This window comes from Prionailurus viverrinus, chromosome B2 (assembly GCF_022837055.1).
Source record: "Prionailurus viverrinus isolate Anna chromosome B2, UM_Priviv_1.0, whole genome shotgun sequence".
Taxonomy (NCBI): Eukaryota; Metazoa; Chordata; class Mammalia; order Carnivora; family Felidae; genus Prionailurus; species Prionailurus viverrinus.
In genome coordinates, this window is record NC_062565.1 from 17673223 (window position 1) to 17697373 (window position 24151).

At 40.0% G+C, this 24151-nt stretch overlaps 1 protein-coding gene and 1 long non-coding RNA gene across 5 annotated transcripts in view; one reads left to right on the plus strand and one right to left on the minus strand.

Annotated features, from left to right (window-relative positions):
* Nucleotides 1-3049: 3049 nt before the first annotated feature.
* MAK (male germ cell associated kinase) overlaps nucleotides 3050-24151 on the plus strand; it is a 47198-nt gene continuing 26096 nt past the window's right edge. For all 4 annotated transcript variants that reach the window (XR_007152059.1, XM_047858032.1, XM_047858031.1 and 1 more), the window contains exons 1-7: nucleotides 3050-3165; nucleotides 10743-10797; nucleotides 11462-11583; nucleotides 16283-16362; nucleotides 19193-19325; nucleotides 22565-22736; nucleotides 23720-23887. Coding sequence is in view for 3 of the 4 variants with exons in the window: in XM_047858032.1 (XP_047713988.1) it covers nucleotides 3065-3165; nucleotides 10743-10797; nucleotides 11462-11583; nucleotides 16283-16362; nucleotides 19193-19325; nucleotides 22565-22736; nucleotides 23720-23887 (831 nt within the window). In the remaining variant the exon portion in view is untranslated. The remainder of the gene's footprint in view (nucleotides 3166-10742; nucleotides 10798-11461; nucleotides 11584-16282; nucleotides 16363-19192; nucleotides 19326-22564; nucleotides 22737-23719; nucleotides 23888-24151) is intronic.
* LOC125165314 (uncharacterized) overlaps nucleotides 3874-24151 on the minus strand; it is a 31696-nt gene continuing 11418 nt past the window's right edge. Inside the window, exon 4 of the long non-coding RNA XR_007152060.1 lies at nucleotides 3874-5696. This is a non-coding gene — a long non-coding RNA (uncharacterized LOC125165314). The remainder of the gene's footprint in view (nucleotides 5697-24151) is intronic.

A 24151-nucleotide genomic window follows, 5' to 3' on the forward strand; every position in this document is an offset into this window, starting at 1 on the left:
CCAGATGCAGGCTTGGGGTCTAGTAGGGTAGAGAGCACCACTAGCAATTTCCATTCAGTAGCATCTGGATGTTTTAGGGTAAGGAACTGGGTTAGGAATCTTCAGATGGAGGTGGGGGTGGGCAGCTTTCATTGTGGGGCAGAGTCTGCATGGTTTTGAGGCAAAGAGGGGCAGGGGTGGTTCCTTGAGCTGCAACAGTGATTGTAAAAGCCAGTAAGAATGGGTTGTTTAGAAGTTGGGGACCACCCTGCAAAGAACAAACAGCCTCAAGCCTAATGCAGTTACTAGACTGACTCCATCTTGGATTCTCTGATTATAGACACATTATTTTATAGATTACAATCCTACTGATACAATGAATATATTCTCTACATTGTTACTCAACCAGAAGCGATCAACTTACAGAGAACACTTTTCCTTAAAATAGAGAGAAGTGTATGTCTTCTTAAATGAGGTAACTAGAAAAGGCGTCAAGCAACATAACATAATGATATGTTGCTAATGATGTGTTGCAACTGCTAATGTTCAGTTGATAATGAACTGCAAAATGCTGATTTAATAACATTCTAAATGATAAGAATAAATACATTTTAGTCCATGTTTTGTTCAATCATAGCACATGGTACAAAACAAACAACCTAGGAGCTCCCAGCTGGCTCAGTCAGAAGAGCATGTGACTCTTGATCTCGGCATTGTGAGTTCGAGCCCCATGTTGGGAATAGAGCTTGCTTAAAAATAAAATCTTAAAAAAAAAAAAGATCTTTCAAATATAAATTTCCTTACACAGATAAAGGAAAAGTCAAGAAAAGCAAATACATGTTTGTGTCAGGAATTGTGCAGGAGTGTTCACTCTATATTAATGCCGTAATTTTTTTTTTTTTTTGAGAGAAAGAGTGGGAGTGAGGGAGAGGGGGAGAGAGAGAGAGAGAGAGAGAGAGAGAGAGAGAGAGAGAGAGAGAGAATCTCAAGCAGGCTCTAGGCTCAGCATGGAGCCTGACCTGGGGCTCAATTCCATAACCCTGGAATCATGTCCAGAGCTGAAATCAAGAGTCAGATACCCAACCGACTGAACCACCCAGGCTCCCCTAATGCCTTAGTATTTCGAATCCATGTATAGTATAATGTAAAGACCACTTACAAAAAACTTCATTTTTAGGCAAATGGGGAGTCATTTGTTGGCATCCATTAAGCCCAGTAGCTCAGACTTAAGCTGAGGAAGGACCTCTAAGTAGATATGGAATCTACCACTACTGCCGTGATCTCTTTTTTAAGATCCTGGCTTCAGAGTTAGCACGACCTACATTAATTCACACGTGACTTTGAAGGGGTTATGATCTACATCACACGTGACTTTGAAGGGGTTATGATCTACATGAAGTAAAATAAATGGTAAACAAATACACACTCCCTGTCATTTAAAAGCCCCCCCAGGGTTCTTCCCACATTTCCTGTGGACAAATACATTCCTGTCTTGGGAAACAACACCATTTTATTGTCCTTCCCTGCACATGTTTGTTTGTTTTTCCCGAAAGTCTTCTTTTGGAAGCTTTGGGTGCTTTGCCAACTACGACATGTCTCTGTGGGTCCTAAACTTCTGCACATAATAGAGAAATGATTCCTATGATTTTATTTGGTGGAAATGAAACAGTGTTACAGTGAAAGAAAAGGAATCTTTGAATGAAGCACCAAATTGTAACAGGCATTTTAACACCAACTATTTTAATGGTGCCCAGCATTTTATGATCGTCTGCAACTAAGCATATAACATTCTGTTATACAAGCTGTATAACAGAATGACAGATTTTTTTTAAATGTTTATTTATTTTGAGAGAGAGAGAGAGAGAGAGAGAAAGAGCACAAGTAGGGGAAGGCCAAAGGGTCACAGAGAATCCCCAGCAGGCTCTGTGCTCTCAGCAAGGAGCCTTACACAGGGCTCGAACCCACAACCCATGAGATTAGGACTTGAGCTGAAATCAAAAGTCAGATGCTTAACCAACTGAGCCACTCAGGTGTCCCCAAAATGAAAACTTTTAAAACAAATTTGTAACAATGTCATGCCATTATAGCCTTCATTTATTTTAGTGGGTGAACTTTTCAGATATTTTTCTACAGCTAGATTAAAATGCTGTTTGGGAAGTGTTACATAACATATGGTATATTCACCATACGACTTAAAAAAAATTTTTTTAATGTTTCTTTATTTTTGAGAGAGACAGAGATAGAATGCAAGCGGGTTAGGGGCAGAGAGAGAGGGAGACACAGAATCCGAAGCAGGCTCCGAGCTGACCCCAGCACAGAGCCCGATGCCAGGCTCGGACCCACGAGCTGGGAGATCGTGGCCAGAGCCGAAGTCAGACGCTCAACCGACTGAGCCACCCAGGCGCCCCAACCATATGACTTTTCTAAAATGTGCAGATTCCTGGATTCCGAGTACAGCTGGCCCAGGAGTTTCACATAAGGGATCATGGGCCAAGTAAATGTGATGCAAAAACTGATTCAAAGAATGGATATAGAATAGATGGTGATTTTCCAGTGCCTGATTTGGAATAATGTAGGTTATATTCAGTATAAAAGGAATCATACAAATTCAGCCAGTATTTACTGAATATTCATGGGATAAATAACACAGTGCCATGGAAATGAAGATTTCATAAATGAGTATTACCAGTCTGCTTCCGCGAACTCCATTCCACGTAGCACAAAGGACTGACTGACAAATGGTTAGCATACTGGCATACATATTATAATTCTTCCCCGTGCTTAGGTTACCAGGAGATGTTTGAAGAGATTCTTTAATGAAAATTCCTTTTATTCATCTTGTTGTTTTCTTTCTTCTATAGGGTGTTCGTAAGAATGAAAGCACTGTTTCCTTGCCAGATTCCTTATTCCTGTATTTCATGAACCTACGTAATCTTGGGCAAGAGCCTGTGTTTAACGATGACACAGCTGTCACCAGTGTAGCAACAACAGTCCAAGGGAAAAAGACGAATAAGGAAGCACTTACGTTTATATTCAACAAGGGAGTCGTCTCAGTCAACAACTTCTGTTGCATTATTTTTCCGAGATGAACCGATATACAACCATGAGGCAGCTGGGGGACGGCACGTATGGAAGCGTTCTGATGGGCAAGAGTAACGAATCTGGGGAGCTGGTGGCCATCAAAAGGTACCGTGCGCGACGCGGCCGACTTTGAACGTCTGATCTTTCTTTGCCTTTTCTTTAGAGAGAGGTCTAGCTCGGACCCCATGCTTGTTTGGCTAATGCGGACTGCCGTTCTGGAGAAACACTGCCAAACGAGATTCCCCACGCACATTGTTTCAGTTTTCTGGTTTGTCCGGCTACATTAATGATCGAAAAATATAAGTGCTCTGCTTTTTATGCATGAGAAATATGAACTGAAACTGAAGGCAATGTTTGGAAAGTGTTTAGAATTTAAAGTTGAGTACAGAGTAGAGCATATGATTGCTTTAAATTAATAGGCCTTGAAAGATGGTATTCATAGGACCAGTCGAGTTCTGAATGGCGTATGGTACTTTCCTAAGCTTACCAATGAGATAGAATTAACTATTATTAACTTAATCATGTTTTTTTTTAAAGTTTATTTATTGATTTGGTGGGGTGGGGGCAGGGTCAGAGAGAGAGAGAGGATCCCCAGCAGACTCTTAGGCTGTCAGCACAGAGCTGGATGCAGGGCTCGAACCCATGAACCGTGAGATCATGATCTGAACTGAAGTCAAGAGTTGGACGCTCAACCGACTGAGCCACCGAGGCGCCCCAACTTACTTACCTTCTTAAGCTATCGTATTTCGTATCTATTATACGTAAAAAAGTTACTCCAAAGCTTAGTGATTTAAAACAAGAACAAACCTTTATTAATTCACACTTTGTGTGGGTCAGGAGTTTCGGGGGAGCTTAGCTGGACGGTTCTGGCTCCAGGTGTCTCACGAGTCACAGTCATCCGAAGGCTGGACTGGGACGGAGCGTCCACTTCGAAGGTGGCTCACTAGATGAGATTCCTAGGGCTGCTATAAAGAAGGAGCACAGACCAAGTGTCTGAAACAGGAGGTTGCCTTCTTCACAGCTCTGGAGGCTGGAAGTCAGAGATGAAGGCGTCAGCCGAGTTGGTTTCTTCCGTCGCCTCTCTTCTCGGCTCCCAGATGGCCGTGTTCTCCCTGTGTCCTCTCAAGGTGTCCTGATCTCCTTATAAGGACACTAGTAATATCAGATTAGGACCCACCCTAAAGACCTCACGTAACCTTAATTAATTCGTTCAAGTCTGTCTTTTAAATACAATCACACTCAGTTCCTGGGAGTTAGAACTTCAACGTGGATTTGGTGGGGGGAAATGTAGCCAATAAATAGGCTGCTGTAACAAAGCGGAAGCTACAGACTGTGCGGCTGAAACGAGAGAAATGTACAGATTTTCAGTTCTGGAGGCTGGAAGTCTAAAATCAAGGTGTCAGAAGGCTTGGCTCCTTCTGAGGGCCATGCAGGAAGGATCTGTTCGAGGTCCCTCTCGTTGGCTTCTAGATGGCATTTTCTCCCTGTCTGTCTTCCACATGATCTTCCTTCCGTGCATATCTCTGTGTGCAAATTTCCCCCTTTTGTAAGAACACCAGTCACACTGGAATAAGTTCCACCCTAATAACTTCATTTTACCCTCACTGCCACTGTAAAGGTCCGTTTCCAAATCAAGTCACAGTCTGAGGTGCTGGGGGTTAGGACTTCAGCATATGGGTTTGTGTGCAGGGGTGGGCACAGTTTAGCCCAGAACACTCACTCACTGGCTGAGAAGTGGCCTCTTCACATGGGCCTCCACAGAGGGTCGCTTGAATATTCTCATGACGTGGCTGTTACCTTCCTTCAGAACGAGTCTTGGAGACCAATTGCCAAATCAGCCAAGTGATGGCAATTTGAAATTTAAATGCTTTAACAAATGCTCATCAAGCGTTAAAAACTCTAAAATGTCATGATCTAAAACATTACATGTTTAAGGAAATAGTTTTATAAAATATTGACAGTAGCCATTATTATCAAATAAATGTACAATGTACCATAACTGAAATGAAATATTTACCGAGTGGGTTTAGTAAAATTCAATACCCATTCATGACTGGGGAAAAAAAAAAAAAAAAAAAAAAACCTCTTAGCAAATAGGAATAAAAAGAAACTTCCCTAACTTGATAAGACTTATACGCCGCATCATCTTTATGTCAAAATATCAGAAGTATTGCCAGTAGAGTTGGTTTTAAGGCCAGACTGCTTGCCATATTTCTACTAATTAAGATTGCATTGATGACCTAATTAATGCAATGAGAAAAAAAAGGGGGGGATAAGTATTAGCCAAAATGAGATGAAATCATCCCTATTTGTAAATTAAATAATTGTATGCACTCACACAAATACTTCATTATATGTAAATTTATATATAAAATGGTTTGAAAGACCTGGAAAGCAACACATACAACTCACGAAAGCTGTGGCCTCCGGGAAGTGGGTAAAACATGAGGACGGAGATGAGGCTCGGTGGAATCATGCAATATTATTACCGGTGTTTTTATTTTACAAAATGCTCATCGTGTCTTGCGGGTGGCAAAATCACGTGTGTGTCTCACGGTCCCAGTTCGTAAAATGGGGAACGAGGCCTCACCTGCGTAGATCTGAGTAGAGCCTTGAAAGCACTGAGGCATCTAAAACTGTAAGAAGTCAAATTCATTTGAGGGCTGAGAAGAGGCCATATGCATATAATTTAGGAATGCTTTGGGGTTTGAAATTAAAAAAAAAAACAAACCCTAACCAAATAACTTAAACAGGCATTTAACTTAACAAGTAACTTAGAGATTTATTTCTCTCACATAATAAAAAGTCTGGAGGTAGGCAGCCCAGGGCTAGTAGCTTGTGCATGCTGTTTTCACAGACCTAAGTTCTGTTGTCTTCAGAAAATAGGCGCCTCACCTCCATCCAGAAGACCTCTGGTTACTTCTCATTGGCCGGAAGCGTGTCACATAGAGCACCCGGCTATTTGGGAGGGAGGCTGGGAAGCTGACTACTTCGCTGAGCATTTTGTACCCTGAGCTGTGTTAGTAAAGAGGAAAGAAAGAGCGGCTTTTCGATAGTCAAACCATGTGCTAGACCATGTTCCTAACTTAAGTAAGGACACAGCAAAAATGAATGAGAAGGAGGAGGAGTCATGTGGAAGGCTTGAGAAAAAGTTAAATGTCCATTCAGCACATTAATTGTTAAGCTCCCACCACACTGGTGCTCAGGCCGAAATGGGAATGAGATAGATGAGTTACAATGTAAGTGAGGAAAACCAACAGATTGGCCAAATTATGACATAAAATATGGTAAGTCTTCTCATGGGGGAATAATGGGTCCCAGGGGAGCACAGAGAAGTGATGCTGGAGAAATATGCTGGAAGCTTCCCGTAGAAAATGAGATCTCAAGAGTGAGGGAGAAAAAATACCAAGAAAAAGAGGAGGGAGAAGAATGCTCTAAGCAGCAAGGATAATATGTATGATGGCCGGGAGGCAAGAGAATAGGAACGCTTGCGTGGGCTGCATAGCTGAAAGAAGGGTAGGTGGCCCGAGTGTAGGTTCTGAGTGCGGCAGAGGAGGGTCATGAGGCTAAAGGGTGAAGTCACAAAGCCAGGGCAATGAGTTCGTGTAGCTTGACTAGAAGGCGATGAAGGATTTTAAGCAGGAGAGTCGATACGATCCAATACTGCTGTAGAATGGTCCCTTTGGCAAAAGAGCGGATACTTGATCAAAGAGGTCAAGGCTGGACATGAGGTGGCCAGTCAGGAGGCTGGTGTAGTCCTCGTGTTTAGAGGTGGTGGTGACCGGATCTAGGAAGATAGCATTGGGTATGGACAGAAGTGGAAGCACTCAAGAGACATTTAGGAGCCAAGCTCTGTAGAAACTGGTGACTGGGCATGGCGGAAAGGAGGAAAGCACGTGGAAGAGTCCGGGCTCACTCCTGGGCTTCTTGCTGAAATGCCTAGTGGTGGTGCCATTCTCCATGACAGGGGAAATCACAGGCTTAGCGGTAAAGCTGGGTTCACTTGTGGACATAGTAGCTTTAAGGCGCCTATAGGTAACTGAATATTTGCATTCAAAACAGGTCTGGGCTAGGGGCACCTGGATGGCTCAGTCAGTTGAGCGTCTGACTTCAGCTCACATCATGATCTCATGGTCCGGGAGTTCAAGCCCTGTGTCAGGCTTTGTGCTGACAGCTCAGAGCCTGTATCCTGCTTCAGATTCTGTGTCTCCCTCTCTCTCTGACCCTCCCCCGTTCATGCTTTCTCAAAAATAAATAAACGTTAAGAAAAAATTTTACATCTTAGTGGCTAGAAATGGATCACATGTATTATGGATCACCTTGTATTATCTGCTGCCATTTAAGAAAAAAAAAAGCTGCAACACCAATCATTCTCGTGGTTAGCAGTAAGATCCTCTTATCTCATTCAATGTAAACTATTTATTAAACTCTCTACTTTTTAAGGACTTGAAAGGCAATTCTATTTCTGAGGGTCTCCTGTTTGTGGGATAGTTCCTCATGAGCCCATCTGTGAGCACAGAAATTCATCCATTCATGTAGTAAATATTTATTGAGCACTTACTGTATGCCAAAAACTGCTCTAGGCGTGTGGGGGTGTCCCCAAGGAGCTTACATTTGAGGAGAGGGGAGGACTCAAGGTGGCTCAGTCGGTTTAGCATCCAACTCTTGGTTTTGGCTCAGGTCATGATCTCACGGTTTGTGAGTTCAAGCCCCGCATCAGGCTCTGTGCTGACAGTGCAGAGCCTGCTTGGGATTCTCTTCTCTCTCCCTCTCTCAGCCTCTCCCCTGCTTGCATGTGCTCTCTCTCTCTCAAAATAAATAAACTTTAAAAAAAAGATGACTAGTTGGGAATAGATGATTAGATGGGCATAGCACCTTAATGAGTATAAATGAAATTCTGATCCACTAAGGATATTTTAGAAATAATAGCAGTGATGCCATTCATGTCTTATTGTCGCTGATCACAGATATTGGCAAAAACAAGACCATCCAGTATTTACTGAGTGCTGAACGAAGCAGTTTACAATAACCTTTTCATAGGCAGTGGTTTCTACTTTGCAGCTACAGAATTTGAGGCACAGAATCGTCAATGGGCCATCTGTACAAGGTCACACAATCCGTAAGCCACTGAGCAAGGATCTGAATCCAGCAGGGCAATGCCACAGCCCACGTTCTTAAAAAAATTTTTTTTTTCATTTTATTTACTTTAGAGAGAGAGAGACAGAGACAGAGACAGAGAGAGAGTGCACGAGCAAGGGGGAGGGGCAGAGAGAGAGGGAGAGAGAATCTTAAGCAGGGTGTACATTCAGCGCAGAGCCTGATGTGGGCTCAGTCCTACAACCCTGGGATCATGACCTGAGTCAGAATCAAGAGTCTGACGCTCAACCGACCTAGCCACCCAGATACCCCATAGGCCACATTCTTAGCTACCGTGGCGTGCTGCATTCATTTACTCACTTCCTTACCCTTGTGTACGACACTCTTGTAAGGGCTCTGAATAATTCCTACAGGAATTAGTTTAATCAATAAAGACGACTTAAGCTTCCTGAGAATCTTCTAGAACATATCAGTAGGAGATTATACTACTAAATGAAAGCAGCAAGGCATACAGGGTCTTTATTTTCATAATCCAGCCTTGTAATTTCTATACACGAGGAAACTTTTTTTTAGAACGTGAATCCTCTTTTTTCTCGTGTCCCATTTTGCACGGTGACTAAAAATCTGTTCATGTAAAAATACAACTTCTACCTGCGGTGTATATAGTGGAATTATTTTGTTGCCTTTATTACTTTATTACTTCTGGTATATTTATCCCTAATGGTAACACTGGGATGGAAGAGGGAAAGTGAAGAACAAAATTCAAGAAAGCTATTTCTGGGCAACCTACTGAATGGGAGAAGATATTTGCAAATAGTATATCTGATGAGGAATTAATACCCAAAATATATAAAGAACTTATACAACTCAACACCAAAAAAACCAATCCAAATAAAAAATGGACAGGGGGCCTGAATAGACGTTTTTCCAAAGAAGAAATACAGATGGCCAACAGACACACGGAAAGATGCTCAACGTCACTAATCATCGGGGAAATACAAATCAAATCCACAATGAGATACCACCTCACATTTGTCAGAATGGTTCAAATGAAAATGACAAGAAGTAATAAGTGTTGGTGAGGATGTGGAGAAAATGGAACCCTTGTGCACTGTTGGTGGGAATGTAAACTGGTGCAGGCACTGTGGAAAGCAGTAGGGAGGTTCCTCAAAAAATTAAAAATAGAAATACCATACGATTTAGGAATTCTATTACAGGGTATTTACCCCACAAAAATGAAAAACACTAATTCAAAAAGATACGTGCACCCCTGTGTTTACCACAGGATCATTTATAATAATCAAGATATGAAAGCAACCCGTATCCCTTGATAGATGAATGGATAAAGAAGATGTGGTATATATGTATGTGTGGGTGTGTGATAATTATATATATATATATATAACTTATATATATAATTTATATATAGTATATAATTTATATATATAATTTGTATATAGTATATAATATATATTTTATATATATGTATAAATATTATATATTAGATATAATTTTATATGTTATTGTATTTTATATAATATATATTATATTTTATATAAGTATATATTATTATATTTATGTATTTTATATATAATTTATATATTTTGTATAATAACTTATATATAAGTATACACAAATATACTTATATACTTATATACATATACTTACACTTACATAAATTTATATAAATTATATATATAAAGTGATAATTATACACACACACACACACACACACACACAGGAATATTACTCAGCCATTAAAAAAGAATGAAATCTTGTGATTTGCAACGATGTGGATGGAGCTAGAGAGTACTATGCTAAGCGAAATAAGTCAGAGAAAGACAAATGCCATATGATTTCACGCATATGTGGAAATTTTTTAAAGTACAGCAAAGGGAATAGTCAATAATACTGTAGTTACATTGTATGGTGACAGATGGGGACTACACTTATGGTGAGCATTTCATAATGTACATAATTTTCGAATCACTATGTTACATACCTGAAACCAATACCACATTGTATGTCAACTATACTTCAAGAATAAAAATTAAGAACAAAATCTTTTTGAAAAGAAAGCTATTTCTAAGGTTTGGTTACTTTTGGATTTTTATTGACTTGAATCACTTAACTTTATGGGCTTCCTGTTTAAAGCTGGGGTAATGATACAGAATTTGTCAGATCAAATTATTTTACTACATTTGCTCCCAAAATTTATGACTTCCTTCCCCTCTCCACCTCAGTGTTTCATATTTATCTGTTAAGTTCTAGAAAGAGATTTGGAAGAGGCTCTGTTAGAAAAACACAATCAACTGATTAGAGACATGCGAGAATTCACCCAGAAAGGAAGATTAATGGTAATACTTTCACCATTGTGTTTAAAGCAGAATTTCAGGTATGACGTTAAGTGTGAACCTGTACCAAACAGCCTTGAGATATACAGAAGGGAGGTGACTCCCTTTAAAGGAGGAGGAAGAGAGAGATCATAGCTTGCCCAAAATGGAAACTAGAGTAAGAAAGCCAACAGTGTTTTTGGTGTTGGAAATCCTGTCCCTGTACACTAAACTTGTCTTATTTTATTTCAGGATGAAGAGAAAGTTCTATTCTTGGGACGAATGTATGAACTTGAGAGAAGTTAAGGTAAAAAGCCTACGGATGGAAAGAACCCAAGGAGGCCTTAACTCTGCCTCACCCTGTCCCATTTCTGAAGATGGCTGCTGAAGGGGTTGTTCTGTTCTTTGTAGGAAGCAGTCCAAAGATAACTGTATTTCTTATGTTTTTTTTTTTATCTTCCTACGTAAAGTAATTTCTCATTCCCCATCCAAATGTCAGTGGAGAACAGAAAATAACTCTACCCTCATATTTGAAAGTATACACTCTCACTTTTAAAAGAGCACTTTCCTTCATGCTATCAAAGGAAAGACAACTTTTAACAACTACAAACCATTTCTTTCTACGTTATGCTGTATGACCTGGATACATTTGTGGAGACATTTGTGTGGAATGTCACACAGTTAAGTCAGAAAAAAGTTAAACCTGTTGAATAGACGGGAGAGACAAAAGTGACAGATTGAAACGTTTGGTGGGTAACATCAACTGTTTATGTTTGCCCTTCCATTCATTACTGGAAACAATCACTGCTTACTTTAACTTAGTCATGTAAAATATTGTAGACACTGAAACTTAATTCATTAATGAGTTCAGAAGATCACTTAAGGTAATTATCATAGGTAGCACTGATGAGGTTTTGCCAACTTCTATAACTTGGCTTTAAGAATTTTATTGCGTATTTGCTGTGCTGCAGTCTCTGAAGAAGCTTAACCACGCCAACGTGATCAAACTAAAAGAAGTTATCAGAGAAAATGATCATCTCTATTTTATATTTGAATATATGAAAGAAAACCTCTATCAATTAATGAAAGACAGGTATGTCTTTATTTTACAAAAACCATGATTTTTTTCCCTGTTACCTCCTCTCTGAGTTCCTTGGATCCCTTCAACACGTCACACTTTACAGCACGAAGGGTTGGTCACCCCGAGAGTGAATCTAAACTAATTAGCTGATATTCTCATAACTCGAAGAAGAACCAGCTATGACACAGCCACCATTTTTCTGGTGTCATCTCATAAAAGTCAAGGTAGGGACACCTGGGCGACTCAGTCAGTGAAGCGTCTGACTCTTGACTTCAGCTCAGGTCCGGATCTCATGGTTCATGAGATCGAGCCGCGTGTCAGACTCTGTGCTGACAGCATAGAGCCTGCTTGGGATTCTGTCTCTCCTTCTCTCTCTGCCTCTCCCCGACTCATATGCTCTCTCTCTCTCTTTCTCTGTAAAATAAGTAAACATTTTTTTTAAAGCAGGTAAAATGGACATTAATCTCCCACATGAGACCAGTAGCTACCAGCAAAATATTTACCTCCCCGAGCTTGTGGCACATGACTGAAGCTCTCTCTCTTCACACGTTTAGAAATTAAAATGAGGATTTCTTTGGAAATCAAGTCTTAGCATTCACTTAAATGTTCTAATAAATGAACTTACTAGATCCCTTCATGAAACCTGCTTCCTTCCTCCCTTCTTTCATGAACCTTTCACAAAGTGCCGGAGAGAGTAATGAAGCAATGAAAATTTTCTCAATTTTGCCCAAGGCCAGTTTTATTACTGAGCATTCAACTGTAGACAGGTTTTGTTTCAATTTTTTTTTTTCAACGTTTATTTATTTTTGGGACAGAGAGAGACAGAGCATGAACGGGGGAGGGGCAGAGAGAGAGGGAGACACAGAATCGGAAACAGGCTCCAGGCTCCGAGCCATCAGCCCAGAGCCCAACGTGGGGCTCGAACTCACGGACCGCGAGATCGTGACCTGGCTGAAGTCGGACGCTTAACCGACTGCGCCACCCAGGCGCCCCAGGTTTTGTTTCAAAAAGTATAGATAGTGTGTGTGTTTATATGAAATATTTATCTTGATTTTTTTTTTTTAAGTTTATTTATTTGCTGCGCTGACAGTGGAGAGCCCACACGGGGCTCAATCTCACCAACCATGAGATCACGACCTGAGCGGAAATCAAGAGTCAGATGCTTAACCAACCGAGCCAGCCAGGCGCCCCCATTGGACCCGCTTTTAAAGGCAGAGGTGTTCAACAAAAGATCCTATAATACTTTATAAACACACTTCCCAGTGGAATGCTGATTGCTATCTCTGTATCTCTTTCATACACACATACATACCCACTCAAAGTAATCCTTAAGGATGGTGAGTGGATTTTTCTTTAATCACATTTTTCCTTCTTTCAAAACATACTTATTGAATGCCTGCTATGCTCCACAGGCTAATGTCCTATCATTAATAGCAGTTAAAATAATGGTAAAGAAAATTTCAACCCCTCAAATCAGTGTTTATTTTTCTCCAGTTCTTTCTGGCCCATGGAAACAGGCCTGCATGGTTTTTTTTACTTAGTTTCAGTTTTAGTGGTGATAACTTTTTTATTTGATTGATTCACTTACAAGTGTTTTGTTTTGCTGATACATAATCTTCAGTTACTATTGTTAGTATGTTCTGTTAAATGGCTATACCATGCTTCACTCCTCTCTTTTATTTAAAATTTTTTTTTTCAACGTTTATTTATTTTTGGGACAGAGAGAGACAGAGCATGAACAGGGGAGGGGCAGAGAGAGAGGGAGACACAGAATCGGAAACAGGCTCCAGGCTCTGAGCCATCAGCCCAGAGCCTGACGCGGGATTCGAACTCACGGGCCGCGAGATCGTGACCTGGCTGAAGTCGGACGCTTAACCGACTGCGCCACCCAGGCGCCCCTCCTCTCTTTTATTTAAAAGAAATAACTATCGGGGAGAATACGTTAATTATACTGTATCATACTGATGAGATTATTTTGTAGTCATTAAAAGTGATAATTATAATGAATATGAAAATGCCTATGAATGGATAAAAAAACAAATAAAAATTATAATTATGTAACATTGAAACGTAATATAAAAGTTATACATGTAAATGGATTCGTATTGGACCAGAATACTGAAAAATCAAAATCGTTTTTTAATCAGGTGATGATGGATAGTCCTAAATGTTTGGCTTCTAATAACCATACTCTTTAAAATGTATGAAATGATATATTGAGATATAGTTGTGGAAGAAAAAGATATATTTAAAAAAAATTTTTTTTTTAATTTTTTTTAATGTTTATTTATTTTTGAGACAGAGAGAGACAGAGCATGAACAGGGGAGGGTCAGAGAGAGAGGGGGGACACAGAATCTGAAACAGGCTCCAGGCTCTGAGCTGTCAGCACAGAGCCTGATGCGGAGCTCGAACTCACGGACCGTGAGATCATGACCTGAGCAGAAGTCGGACGCTTAACCGACTGAGCCACCCAGGCGCCCCTAAAAAGAATTTTTTAAATGTTTATTTATTTCTGAGACGGAGAGAGAGCATGAGTGGGGGAGGGGCAGAGAGAGAGGGAGACAAAGAATCCGAAGCAGGCTCCAGGCTCTTAAGCTGTCAGCACAGAGTCCCACAGGAGGCTCAAACTCACAGACCACCCGATCATGACCTGAGCCGAAGTCGGACACTCAACCTACTGAGCCACCCAGGCGCCCGAAAAAGATATTTTTAAAAAAAGATATTAAGTAAATATAAATATTTAAAATGTTATACTTTCATCTGATTTTAAAAATATATAAATCTGTGCTGAGTGGATAATACGATAGCAAAGGAACAATAAAAATAGTCAAGTTTGGAATTTCATGATTTAGTTCTGATTTAGTTCATGATTTCTAAATTAAGTGGAAATAAAAATGATACTGTTTGATGATTATTCAATGTAAAAGGGATAAATTTAACAACAGTTGTACATGGCAAAGAGCTATTTGAGGCTAAGTGGCTTTCTTACACTTTGTTTTTGGTAGCTTAACTTCCTGAAGCATTATTTTGAGGATCAAGTTTATTTAAAAGCCTTTTTTATTCACGTAATCTTTTTTTCTATTTTAACTGAAGGCCAATATATATAAACCTTTGCTCTGATGCTATAACTGTACCTTTAATTTGTAGCATTCATTATATAATTTAAATTGCTGGCAAGGATAAAAATATTTTGTTTCTTTTAAAATGTATTTTAAAAATATTTCAATAATATGGGGCTGGCTCAGTTGGAAAGACATGTGACTCTTAATCCTAGGGTCGTGAGTTCAAGCCCCATGTTGGGTGTACAGATTACTAACATAAATAAATAAATAAGTAAATAAATAAATAAATTACTTAAAAAAATATTTCAATAATATATGATCAATAGTATTTTCAAGCTTTATATAAGATCAGTGTGTATCTTTCTCTATTGTGTGTTTTCAGCCCATTTGGTGAGATATTTTAGAACATTACATGAGCATATAATATAGTTAACAATGCAATATTCAGAAATAGGCCATTTTCCATATGTTGAGAGCATTTTGAATAAACATTCAAATCCAGGGGTGCCTGGGTGGCTCAGTCAAACGTTAAGCATCAGACTTGGGCCCAGGTCATGATCTCACGGTTTATGAGTTTGAGCCCCACGTCGGGCTCTGTGCTGACAGCTCAGAACCTGGAGCCTGCTTCAGCTTCTGTGTTTCCCTCTCTCTCAGCCCATCCCCCGCTCACTCTCCGTCTCTCTCTCTCTCTCTCTCTCTCTCTCTCTCAAAAATAAATAAACATTAAAAAAAAACCCACTCTAACCCAATCATGCTGTGATAAAGATGTTAGAAAATGTTGAAATTATGATGAGCTTTAAAAGCTTAAAATGATTACTTCTAAAACACTGCTTGGTTTCAGGGTCAAAGAGAATTAATTCATGTTAACAACTCATATGTTTCAGTCTTAATTTAGGCTTTATTAGGGTCTTTATGTAAATACCATATAAAGCTGCATCGTCCAATACTGTAGCTAGTAGTCACATGTGGCTCTCGAACTCCTGAAACGTGGCTCGTCTGGACTGAGATGTTCTTTAAAGGTAAAATAAAAATACACACCAGACTTTGAAAACTTGGTCCAAAAAAAAAAGTAAATTCATTAATAATTTTTATATTGACTACATGTTGAAATGATACCTGGTATAGATACTAAATGAAATATTGTTAAAAATTAATTTCACCTGTGTCATTTGTTTTAATGTGGCTACTAGAAAAAAAGTAAACACATAAGTGTTTCTCATTTGTGGCTCTTAATATATTTTTCCATTGGACAGTACCAGTAGGCAATACAGAACTGAAGCAGTTATGCCCCTAAAACTCTTAAAGCCTCTATCACACAGATTTGCACACCTGGCTTACTTGACTATTAGGAGTTTTCCAATTTATTTTGCTTCTCTTGGGACAGTTTAAAATTTAGCTATTGAATATTCGTGCAGATACATTCATTACTGGGTTTGAGTTTTTACCGAACATCAAAACAAACAAAAATTCTAATGGTCACATTTCAAATTTACAACCTTTCAACAGCTATAGAGCTACCTTTAACCAGTATCATGAGGCTAACAGGGGCTCTGAGGGAGGAAGAACATCTCCTTTCTTGTTTGTTTTGGTTGGTTGGTTAACAGAGTTACACGACTGTTTGACTGTTTATTTGTTCGTGTCTTCACAGAGACAAGCTGTTCCCTGAGTCAGTCATCAGAAATATTATGTATCAAATATTACAAGGACTGGCATTCATCCACAAACATGGTAGGTTTAAATTTCATTTCCCTGCCTCTTTAGATGACTGTCAAGGTCACGAGGTCACGTACAGGAATTGTACATAAACTGTTAAATAACGTTCTATTGAGTAACTACAACTTCGGAGTATGTGCCTACTATATACAATGGTATTTCTGTAATCTCTAACTATCTTCCTCCAGAGCAGAATTTGTTAACACTTTGATCATCAGCTGTTAGTCCCAGTTACAATAAACCCATCCTATAATCGCCTGCCCTGATTTTACCTTGGAAATGAAAACAAAGCAAACAAAATGCTCTTCTTTTGGAAAAGATCGGAATGCTTTGATCACATGACTCCTTATTACCGTTTAAATAGTTTAAAGCGCCCATGCTATGGTGTTTTATAGTTTTCCTTAGTATTTACATTTGGTTGTTTCTGTTCTTTGTGTTTCATATTGTTGCCGGTTCTGTTCTTTGAGTGAAATTAAGGAAAGTGTTTGGTCTTATTTTTATGAATGTCTCATTTATGTGATCTTCATTTATAGTCTTTTATATACCTATCAAACCAAAATAATTAGTCCAAAAAGTTAACATAATTAGTATGAAAGTTTTTAGCGAACATTTGTGTAGAATCACTAGATGTTCCGATATTAAATTGGAAGGGTTTGTGCTAGACCACCGCTGCGTTCTGAACGGAGGCGTTTGGAAATCACCAGCATCAGTCTCCTTTCACGTTTCATCCCATAGTTTATATGAGAAGATATGAAAGGAGAAACTTTCCCCTTTAACTGTTACACGAGATAATTTAATATCTAAAAATGCTATTTAAGGGCACCTGGGTGGCTCAGTCGCTGAGTCAGCTGACTCTTGATTTCGGTGCGGGTCATGGATTCACGGTTCGTGGGATCAAGCCTCGCATCAGGGTCTGTGCTGATAGAGCAGAGCCTGCTTGGGATTTCCTCTCTCCCTGTCTCTCTTCCCCTCTCCCACTCACGTGAGCACACATTCTCTCTCTGTCTCTCAAAATAAATAAGCATTTAAATAAATAGATAAAAATGCTATTTATGTATTCCACATAAGCATTGTCAGAACATTCCTGAATCCCACCTTTTGGTCCTTTAAACGTCTAAAACCTACGGTAACATACTACAACCCACTGGTAAAAGCCAGTCATTTATTAATTACATGGAAATAGAGGACATATGCTATTTTAACTGTTCATAATGGATTTTCCATCTTCAGCCCATTTTGTAATACTGACCAGCATGGAAACTCGTGATATTTGCCTGAGTTAATTTATGCCAGTAGAAACCAATGTGCGGAAAAATCAAAAGCATTATGAGTTATTTGATTTTTGGAAAGACTTTTGTGATTTACTGATATTTTTTAGGTTAGGAATAAAATTGGTTTAGATTCCTTGGGTCTATAGGAGGAACTCCCAGCCACGTCAGAGCATAAGAGATTGCAGGAAGAAGTTGGCCTGGGGGTTGACAAATTAAAAGTAAAGAACACGAATGATGTGCAGTTGGCTCCACAACTGATGACAGTGACTGGGGACGCCAGACTCCAAGAACAATAGATATTTTTACAGAAGCTACATTATTCTTGCTACAGCGGACAAGCATCTCAGATGTACTACTTTGAGCAAACATTTTTAACACAGCGGCTGTCCCAACATAACACTAATATTTTAGTTAAAATAGGACCATGTTACCAATATCCTTATATTAGTGAGAATGGGGAAAACCTCTACTGTACAAATATGTAATTGGTTTGATTCTCTACGATTTTACGGATTATGTCAGTCGACTCACCACCACCTGTGTGCCTGTTCTTGTCTCCGCGGTAAAAAAAAAAAAAAAAAGTGCAGTGTATTTCCCTTGGAAGTTTGTGAAATGGATCTCGACAGCTATTTTGAGTAAGAAGTACCAGATGACACTGGGTACAAAACTGCTGTGATGTCACCAATGTCGAGCCCGCACTGGCTTAGAAGGAATTAGAAAAGTTTAGGCTTAAAACTCGGCTTAAAAAGTTCAGGCTGAAGCTACGTGAAACCCGCTCCCACAATGATCACCTACAGCGGATCCTACAAGGGACCAGGCCCCCTCTTGACTCTCCCGCCTCCCAAGGTCATTGGAATACAGGCCACCCGTGTGTCACCGGCGTGCTTTAGATGGCCCTTAGAAATGTACGAAGAGGGTTTTCATGTCCTTCTTCCTGGGTTTTCTGCCTCGCGTTCACTGACCTGCCTTTCAGCTTCAGTCACCGTTTATTTTACATACTGAACTGGTAAATAACCATTATAATTATTGGGCTTTTCAATAAAGCAGCTACCAGGGGAGAACTGAGCTGGTAAATAACACAACTGCAAATGAAAGAATTGGCTAAAGTGGGTGCAGTTGCGTTTTCGTTTAATGGACTTTTCAAATAAGTGACGTCAGCCTGAATATGCAGCTTTCCTCGGGCTTTGATTAGGCTCCTTCTCTTCTGCCCTCCCCCTCCTCATCTGCGGCACAGCAGTGACCATAATACGTCCTTAAGGTGGTTGTGCAAATTAATGGAGATAATCATAATGTGGCCAGTGTCTAGCTCAGTGCTTGAACTTACCGGATTCACAAATAGAAATATGTGTTAAGTGGGAATTTTTAATGACCTTAGGTACAGTGGGAACTTTCTTGCCAATATATTTTGAACGCAGGGTGCCTGCCATCATCACCTTTTAGAGAATAGTTAGGGTTTATTTTTTTCCTAAGTTCACATTCCTAATTACAACAGAGAAGTTCACTTATATTTTGTTTAGGTTTCAAGTATGTTTAAACGTGATGATCAATTATTGTTTTCCCTCTCTGTTCCCAAGGTTTTTTTCATAGGGATATGAAACCAGAAAACTTGCTTTGTATGGGCCCAGAACTTGTGAAAATTGCTGATTTTGGACTTGCAAGGGAATTAAGATCACAGCCACCATATACTGATTATGTATCTACCCGATGGTGAGTAGTTTCATGCAATTCTGTAGAGGTTTATGTCTGTGTTGAAATTTTACCACAAAAGATCGTTACATCGCTTTCTGGAGGTTCCATATAGAGTATTTAAAACAAAATATAAAACTGACTTTTGCATTCTGTGGAGAAAGAAGGATTGGGTCATGACTATTCTGAAGGAAAAAGGATTTCATTAATTGCTTCATTCATTCGACAAACATTTGTTGAGCACGTACTATGTGCTAGATTCTATCTCAGGCACAGGGAACACGGAAGTGAACGTCACAGAAAAAAAATCTCTGTCTCATGCTGCTTACATGACATCCAATAAACAAATAAAAACATCATGGGGGGGGGGGGGCAGGGCGCCTGGGTGGCTCAGTTGGTTAACCATCCAAGTTCAGCTCAGGTCATGATCTCACGGTTCATGAGTTCGAGCCCCGCGTCGGGCTCTGTGCTGACAGCTCAGAGCCTGGAGCCCGCTTTGGATTCTATGTCTCCCTCTCTCTCTGCTCCTCCCCCGCTCACACTGTGTCTCTCTGTCTCAAAAATAAATAAATGTAAAAAAAGAAAAACCCAAAAACCAAGAAACGTCATGCATTACCAACAGAAAGACATGCACATCCTCATCAGAAGACATGTAATGGTCCCAAACTGCAAGCTACCCAAACGTCCATCAGGAGCAGTGGAATATATTCACCCAGTAGAATGCTTTACAGCAACGAGAATGAAAAGCCTACAGCCACACACAACAGTATGACTGAGTCTCACAGATATAATGTGGAGAGCAAGAGGCCAAACAGGAAAAAAGTACATATGGTAGGATTCCACTTATATAAAGTGAAACCTAATGTATGCTGTCAGCAGTCAGGGTAGCAGTTACGTGAATAGTGACAGTGAGTGCGGGAGAGGGACCTCCTGGGATGCTGACAACACTCAGTTTTTCTTGAACTTGGTGCTGCGTCAGTGGATGTGTTCTATTTGTGGAAATCCATCAAGCTGCCCTCTTACAATACGTGCACTTTTCTCTCTCTGTGTGTGTGTGTGTGTGTGTGTGTGTGTGTGTGTGTGTGTTACATTCCAGGAAAAACAAGCATATTGGTAAATCAGGTGGTGATACATTATTATGGAGAAAAATAAAATATGGAGAGGGACAGGGAGTTGGGTGGGTAGGGGAAGGACAGGGCACGTTGCTATTGTAAAGAGAGGCTCTCGCTGAGAAGGAGAGGCCAGGGCAAGAAGGAGCTTTCACGCAGAGAAAATGTTGAGCACAAAGGCCTTGAGACGGGAGCGCCATGCGTGAATTCTGCCAAGAGCAGAATGAATAGGGACGACTGTAGGAGGAAATGAGGCGAGAGAGGGTATGGAGTGGCCAGATCTCATGGGTCCTTACAGGTCATTGTAAGGACTGTGGTGGCTTGTTAATCCGGGCGGGCGAACTGGGGAGCCCCTGGAGGGTATTGAGAAGAGGTGTGATATGATCTGACATGCCTCTCACTGCTGTATTAAAAACAGGTTTCTGAGGAGCTAGGGAAGAAGCAGGGAGACCAGGCAGGAGGTTGTTACAGTAATTCTGGCAGGAAGTGACAGTGGCTTGGATCTGGTGGCCACGGAGGTGGTATTTTTAAAGCAGCGCAACCGTGACTTCCTGGTGAATCAGATGTGGGGTGTCAGATAAAGGAGTCAGAGACTTTCAGGTTGTTTTTTTCTTTTTTTCTTGAACAACTGGAAGACTGGAGTCAGCACTAATTGATATGGGGAACCTCAGTTCTGTTTTAGGTTGAGTATCTGTTTTCATCTGGGTAAATTTAGGTTCCATACTGAAACGGAATGAAATTGAGACTTGTTTTCAGCATCCAAACTTGGCAAAACATTCAAAACAATGAATTTTATCTCACAAAAAGCTCAAGGCATAGTAACAAGCATTGGCAAGGACGCGGAGAGACCGGATCCCTCACACATCACTGGTGTGAGCGTGAAATGGTGCAAGAGTCAGTGGTTCCTCAGGGGTTAAACATCCAGTTACTACGTGATCCAGCAACTCCACACACATTTCTCCGGTATGTAGCCCAGGGAAATGGAAACACACATCCACGCAGAAACTTACACATGCATGTTCACAACGGCACTACTTATAATAGCCCCAAACTTGGAAACAACCCAAGTACCCGTCCACTGGTGAGTGGATAAATAAGGTATACTAGGGCCATATCATGGAATACGATTCGGCAGGAAGAAGAATGAAATACTGATACGTGCCACAGCATGGACGAACCTTGACAACATGCTAAGTGAAAGAGGCCAGTCACCAAGGACCAGAAAGCGTGTGGTTCCACTGGTAAAGCTAGAGCGCTGGGAATACAGGGTTTTGGGGGAGGTATGGGGTTTCTTTGGGGGGCAATGAAAATGGTCAAAGTTGATTGTGATGATGGATTACACACTCCACGAATATACTTAAAGCCCCTGAGTCATATGCTTTTAAATGGAGAGTTGTATGTTATTGTTATGACATTATGTGAGTTATATCTCAATAAACCTGTCAAAGAAAGGTACTTGGGATAGAAGCAAAAAACAAAACAAAACAAAACAAAACAAAAACCACACACTGTGACACATTTGGGCTGAAAAATCTACACATTTCAATATGGAAAAAAAGAAGTGAGAAGTGAGAATATTTCCTACCAGGTAGCTTTGCTCTCGTAAATAGTGTATTTTTCTCCATGAAAATACATGTTAGTTAAGGGAATGGAATCAGTTGAAGGAATCAGCACTTTCAGACTGATAAGTAAAAAGAAGGAAAAAAAACCCACACTACTTAGGGACAATCTTTGCTAATCTTTTGTTTTCTATCCTTCATATAAATATAGCATGGATACAATGCTTGGTAAAATTATACAACTGTTCTCATTCAGAATGTATCTGCTTCCCTTCAGAGCCCTTCTCCCCGCCACCCCCAACGGTGTCTTACAGCATTTATTTCCATATTTATTCATTTGAGTTCCTATCTTAGGCCACTTGGACACTTCATTTAAATTTGTCTCCAGCTCCACCAACTGTTTGTGGTTAGGGAAGATATGTTACGTCCAACATAACCCCAACACATTGTATAAATGCCAGATGCACAGAAAGCACTTCATGACGATCCCTTGGTTGAAATGCGTGACCAAACAGAATAGAACCTTACTGCCACGCCATCTTTGAACCCACAGTCAAATTGGCCTGTTTTCTTTTGTTTTCCATTTTCATAGGTATCGTGCTCCTGAAGTTTTATTAAGATCTTCAGTTTATAGCTCTCCCATTGATGTGTGGGCTGTAGGGAGTATAATGGCCGAACTGTATACATTAAGACCACTTTTCCCAGGGACAAGCGAGGTCGATGAAATCTTTAAGATTTGCCAAGTTTTAGGGACTCCCAAAAAAGTGAGTACTCTCGTTATAACAAAAAAGTTGTTATAACTTTTGGTTATTTATAACTTTTACCTTGGCTATCTGATATCTTTCATTTTCAAATAGGCTTATGTTTTAATGGTTATTTGTTCTTATAATGCTTTTTTTTTTTAATTGGGTGGGATGAGAAGCCAGAGTCCCCACCAGACTAAAGAAGAAAAGATTCTTGCCTTTAAGAACTTAAGGGAATACTCTATATTTAGCATTGCTGACTGCATAGATATCCTTGCTTAGACTCTCCTACTTGTTCTGTGAATGTTCATTGGCATCGCCTCATTAATCCCAGGTGTCCTGGACCATTTTCGCTTAAGCTTTTCGTGTTTCTTTCTATGTACCTCTGCCCTGGACATGTGATGTCTTGAACCGACTACTTTTCAATTAACTATTGCATTCAGCTAGACCTTACTTTCTGATACGTACTTAATAAATATGTATCATTATCATTACATCCTAATTGTATTCACATGTGCCTTGTAGTTAACATCGGACAAGTAAACAGTTATTAGAGATTTACTGCAATTTGTCATTTCCCAGCTATGTGCAGTTTTTAACACTGGATGGGATGTATATAACATATAACAAGGGTCTTTGGGATGATCAGCCGCTTTGTATATCAGTTGTCCTTGTTTATTCAAAGTCACCTGGATATCATCCTCAAGGTCCAAACACCAGACAAGAGTTGGATATTCTGCAATTCATAGAAGTGCAGAAGTGCCTTCTCACTTTTTCCTAACAGTTCTATATTCCTTCTATACTCTCCGTAGCACTGAATTGTATACGTGGTCTGGTGTTTCATTCTTTCATCTATTTATGGTAGTCAACACCAACATTTTCATAAACCGGTGATTTTATATTATTTCTGTGTTTTTAAATTGATTACTAAAAACCATTTTTCTTTTCTTTTTCTTTTCTTTTTTTGCTCTCCCATCCCACCCACTTATATATTCCCTAAATAGAGTGACTGGCCAGAAGGGTACCAGCTTGCATCCTCTATGAATTTCCGCTTTCCCCAGTGTGTTCCTATAAACTTAAAAACTCTTATTCCCAACGCCAGTAATGAAGCTATTCAGCTAATGACTGAAATGTTAAATTGGGATCCAAAGAAGCGACCGACAGCAAGCCAGGTAAGATGAATCCCCCTGGTACAGTGTTTCTTCCCTTCCCTTCCCTTCCCTTCCCTTCCCTTCCCTTCCCTCCCCTCCCCTCCCCTCCCCTCCCCTCCCCTCCCCTCCCCTTCCCTTCCCTTTTTGTTTTGAGGGTTTACAATACCAGGAATATTTTCATTTACAAAGACAAGTCTGTTCTCAACCAGGGTTTTACCAAGAGAAGTAAGCCCAAAACCCTAAGGCATCCAATATGTCATGAATTAATTTCTAGGCCTACAAGAT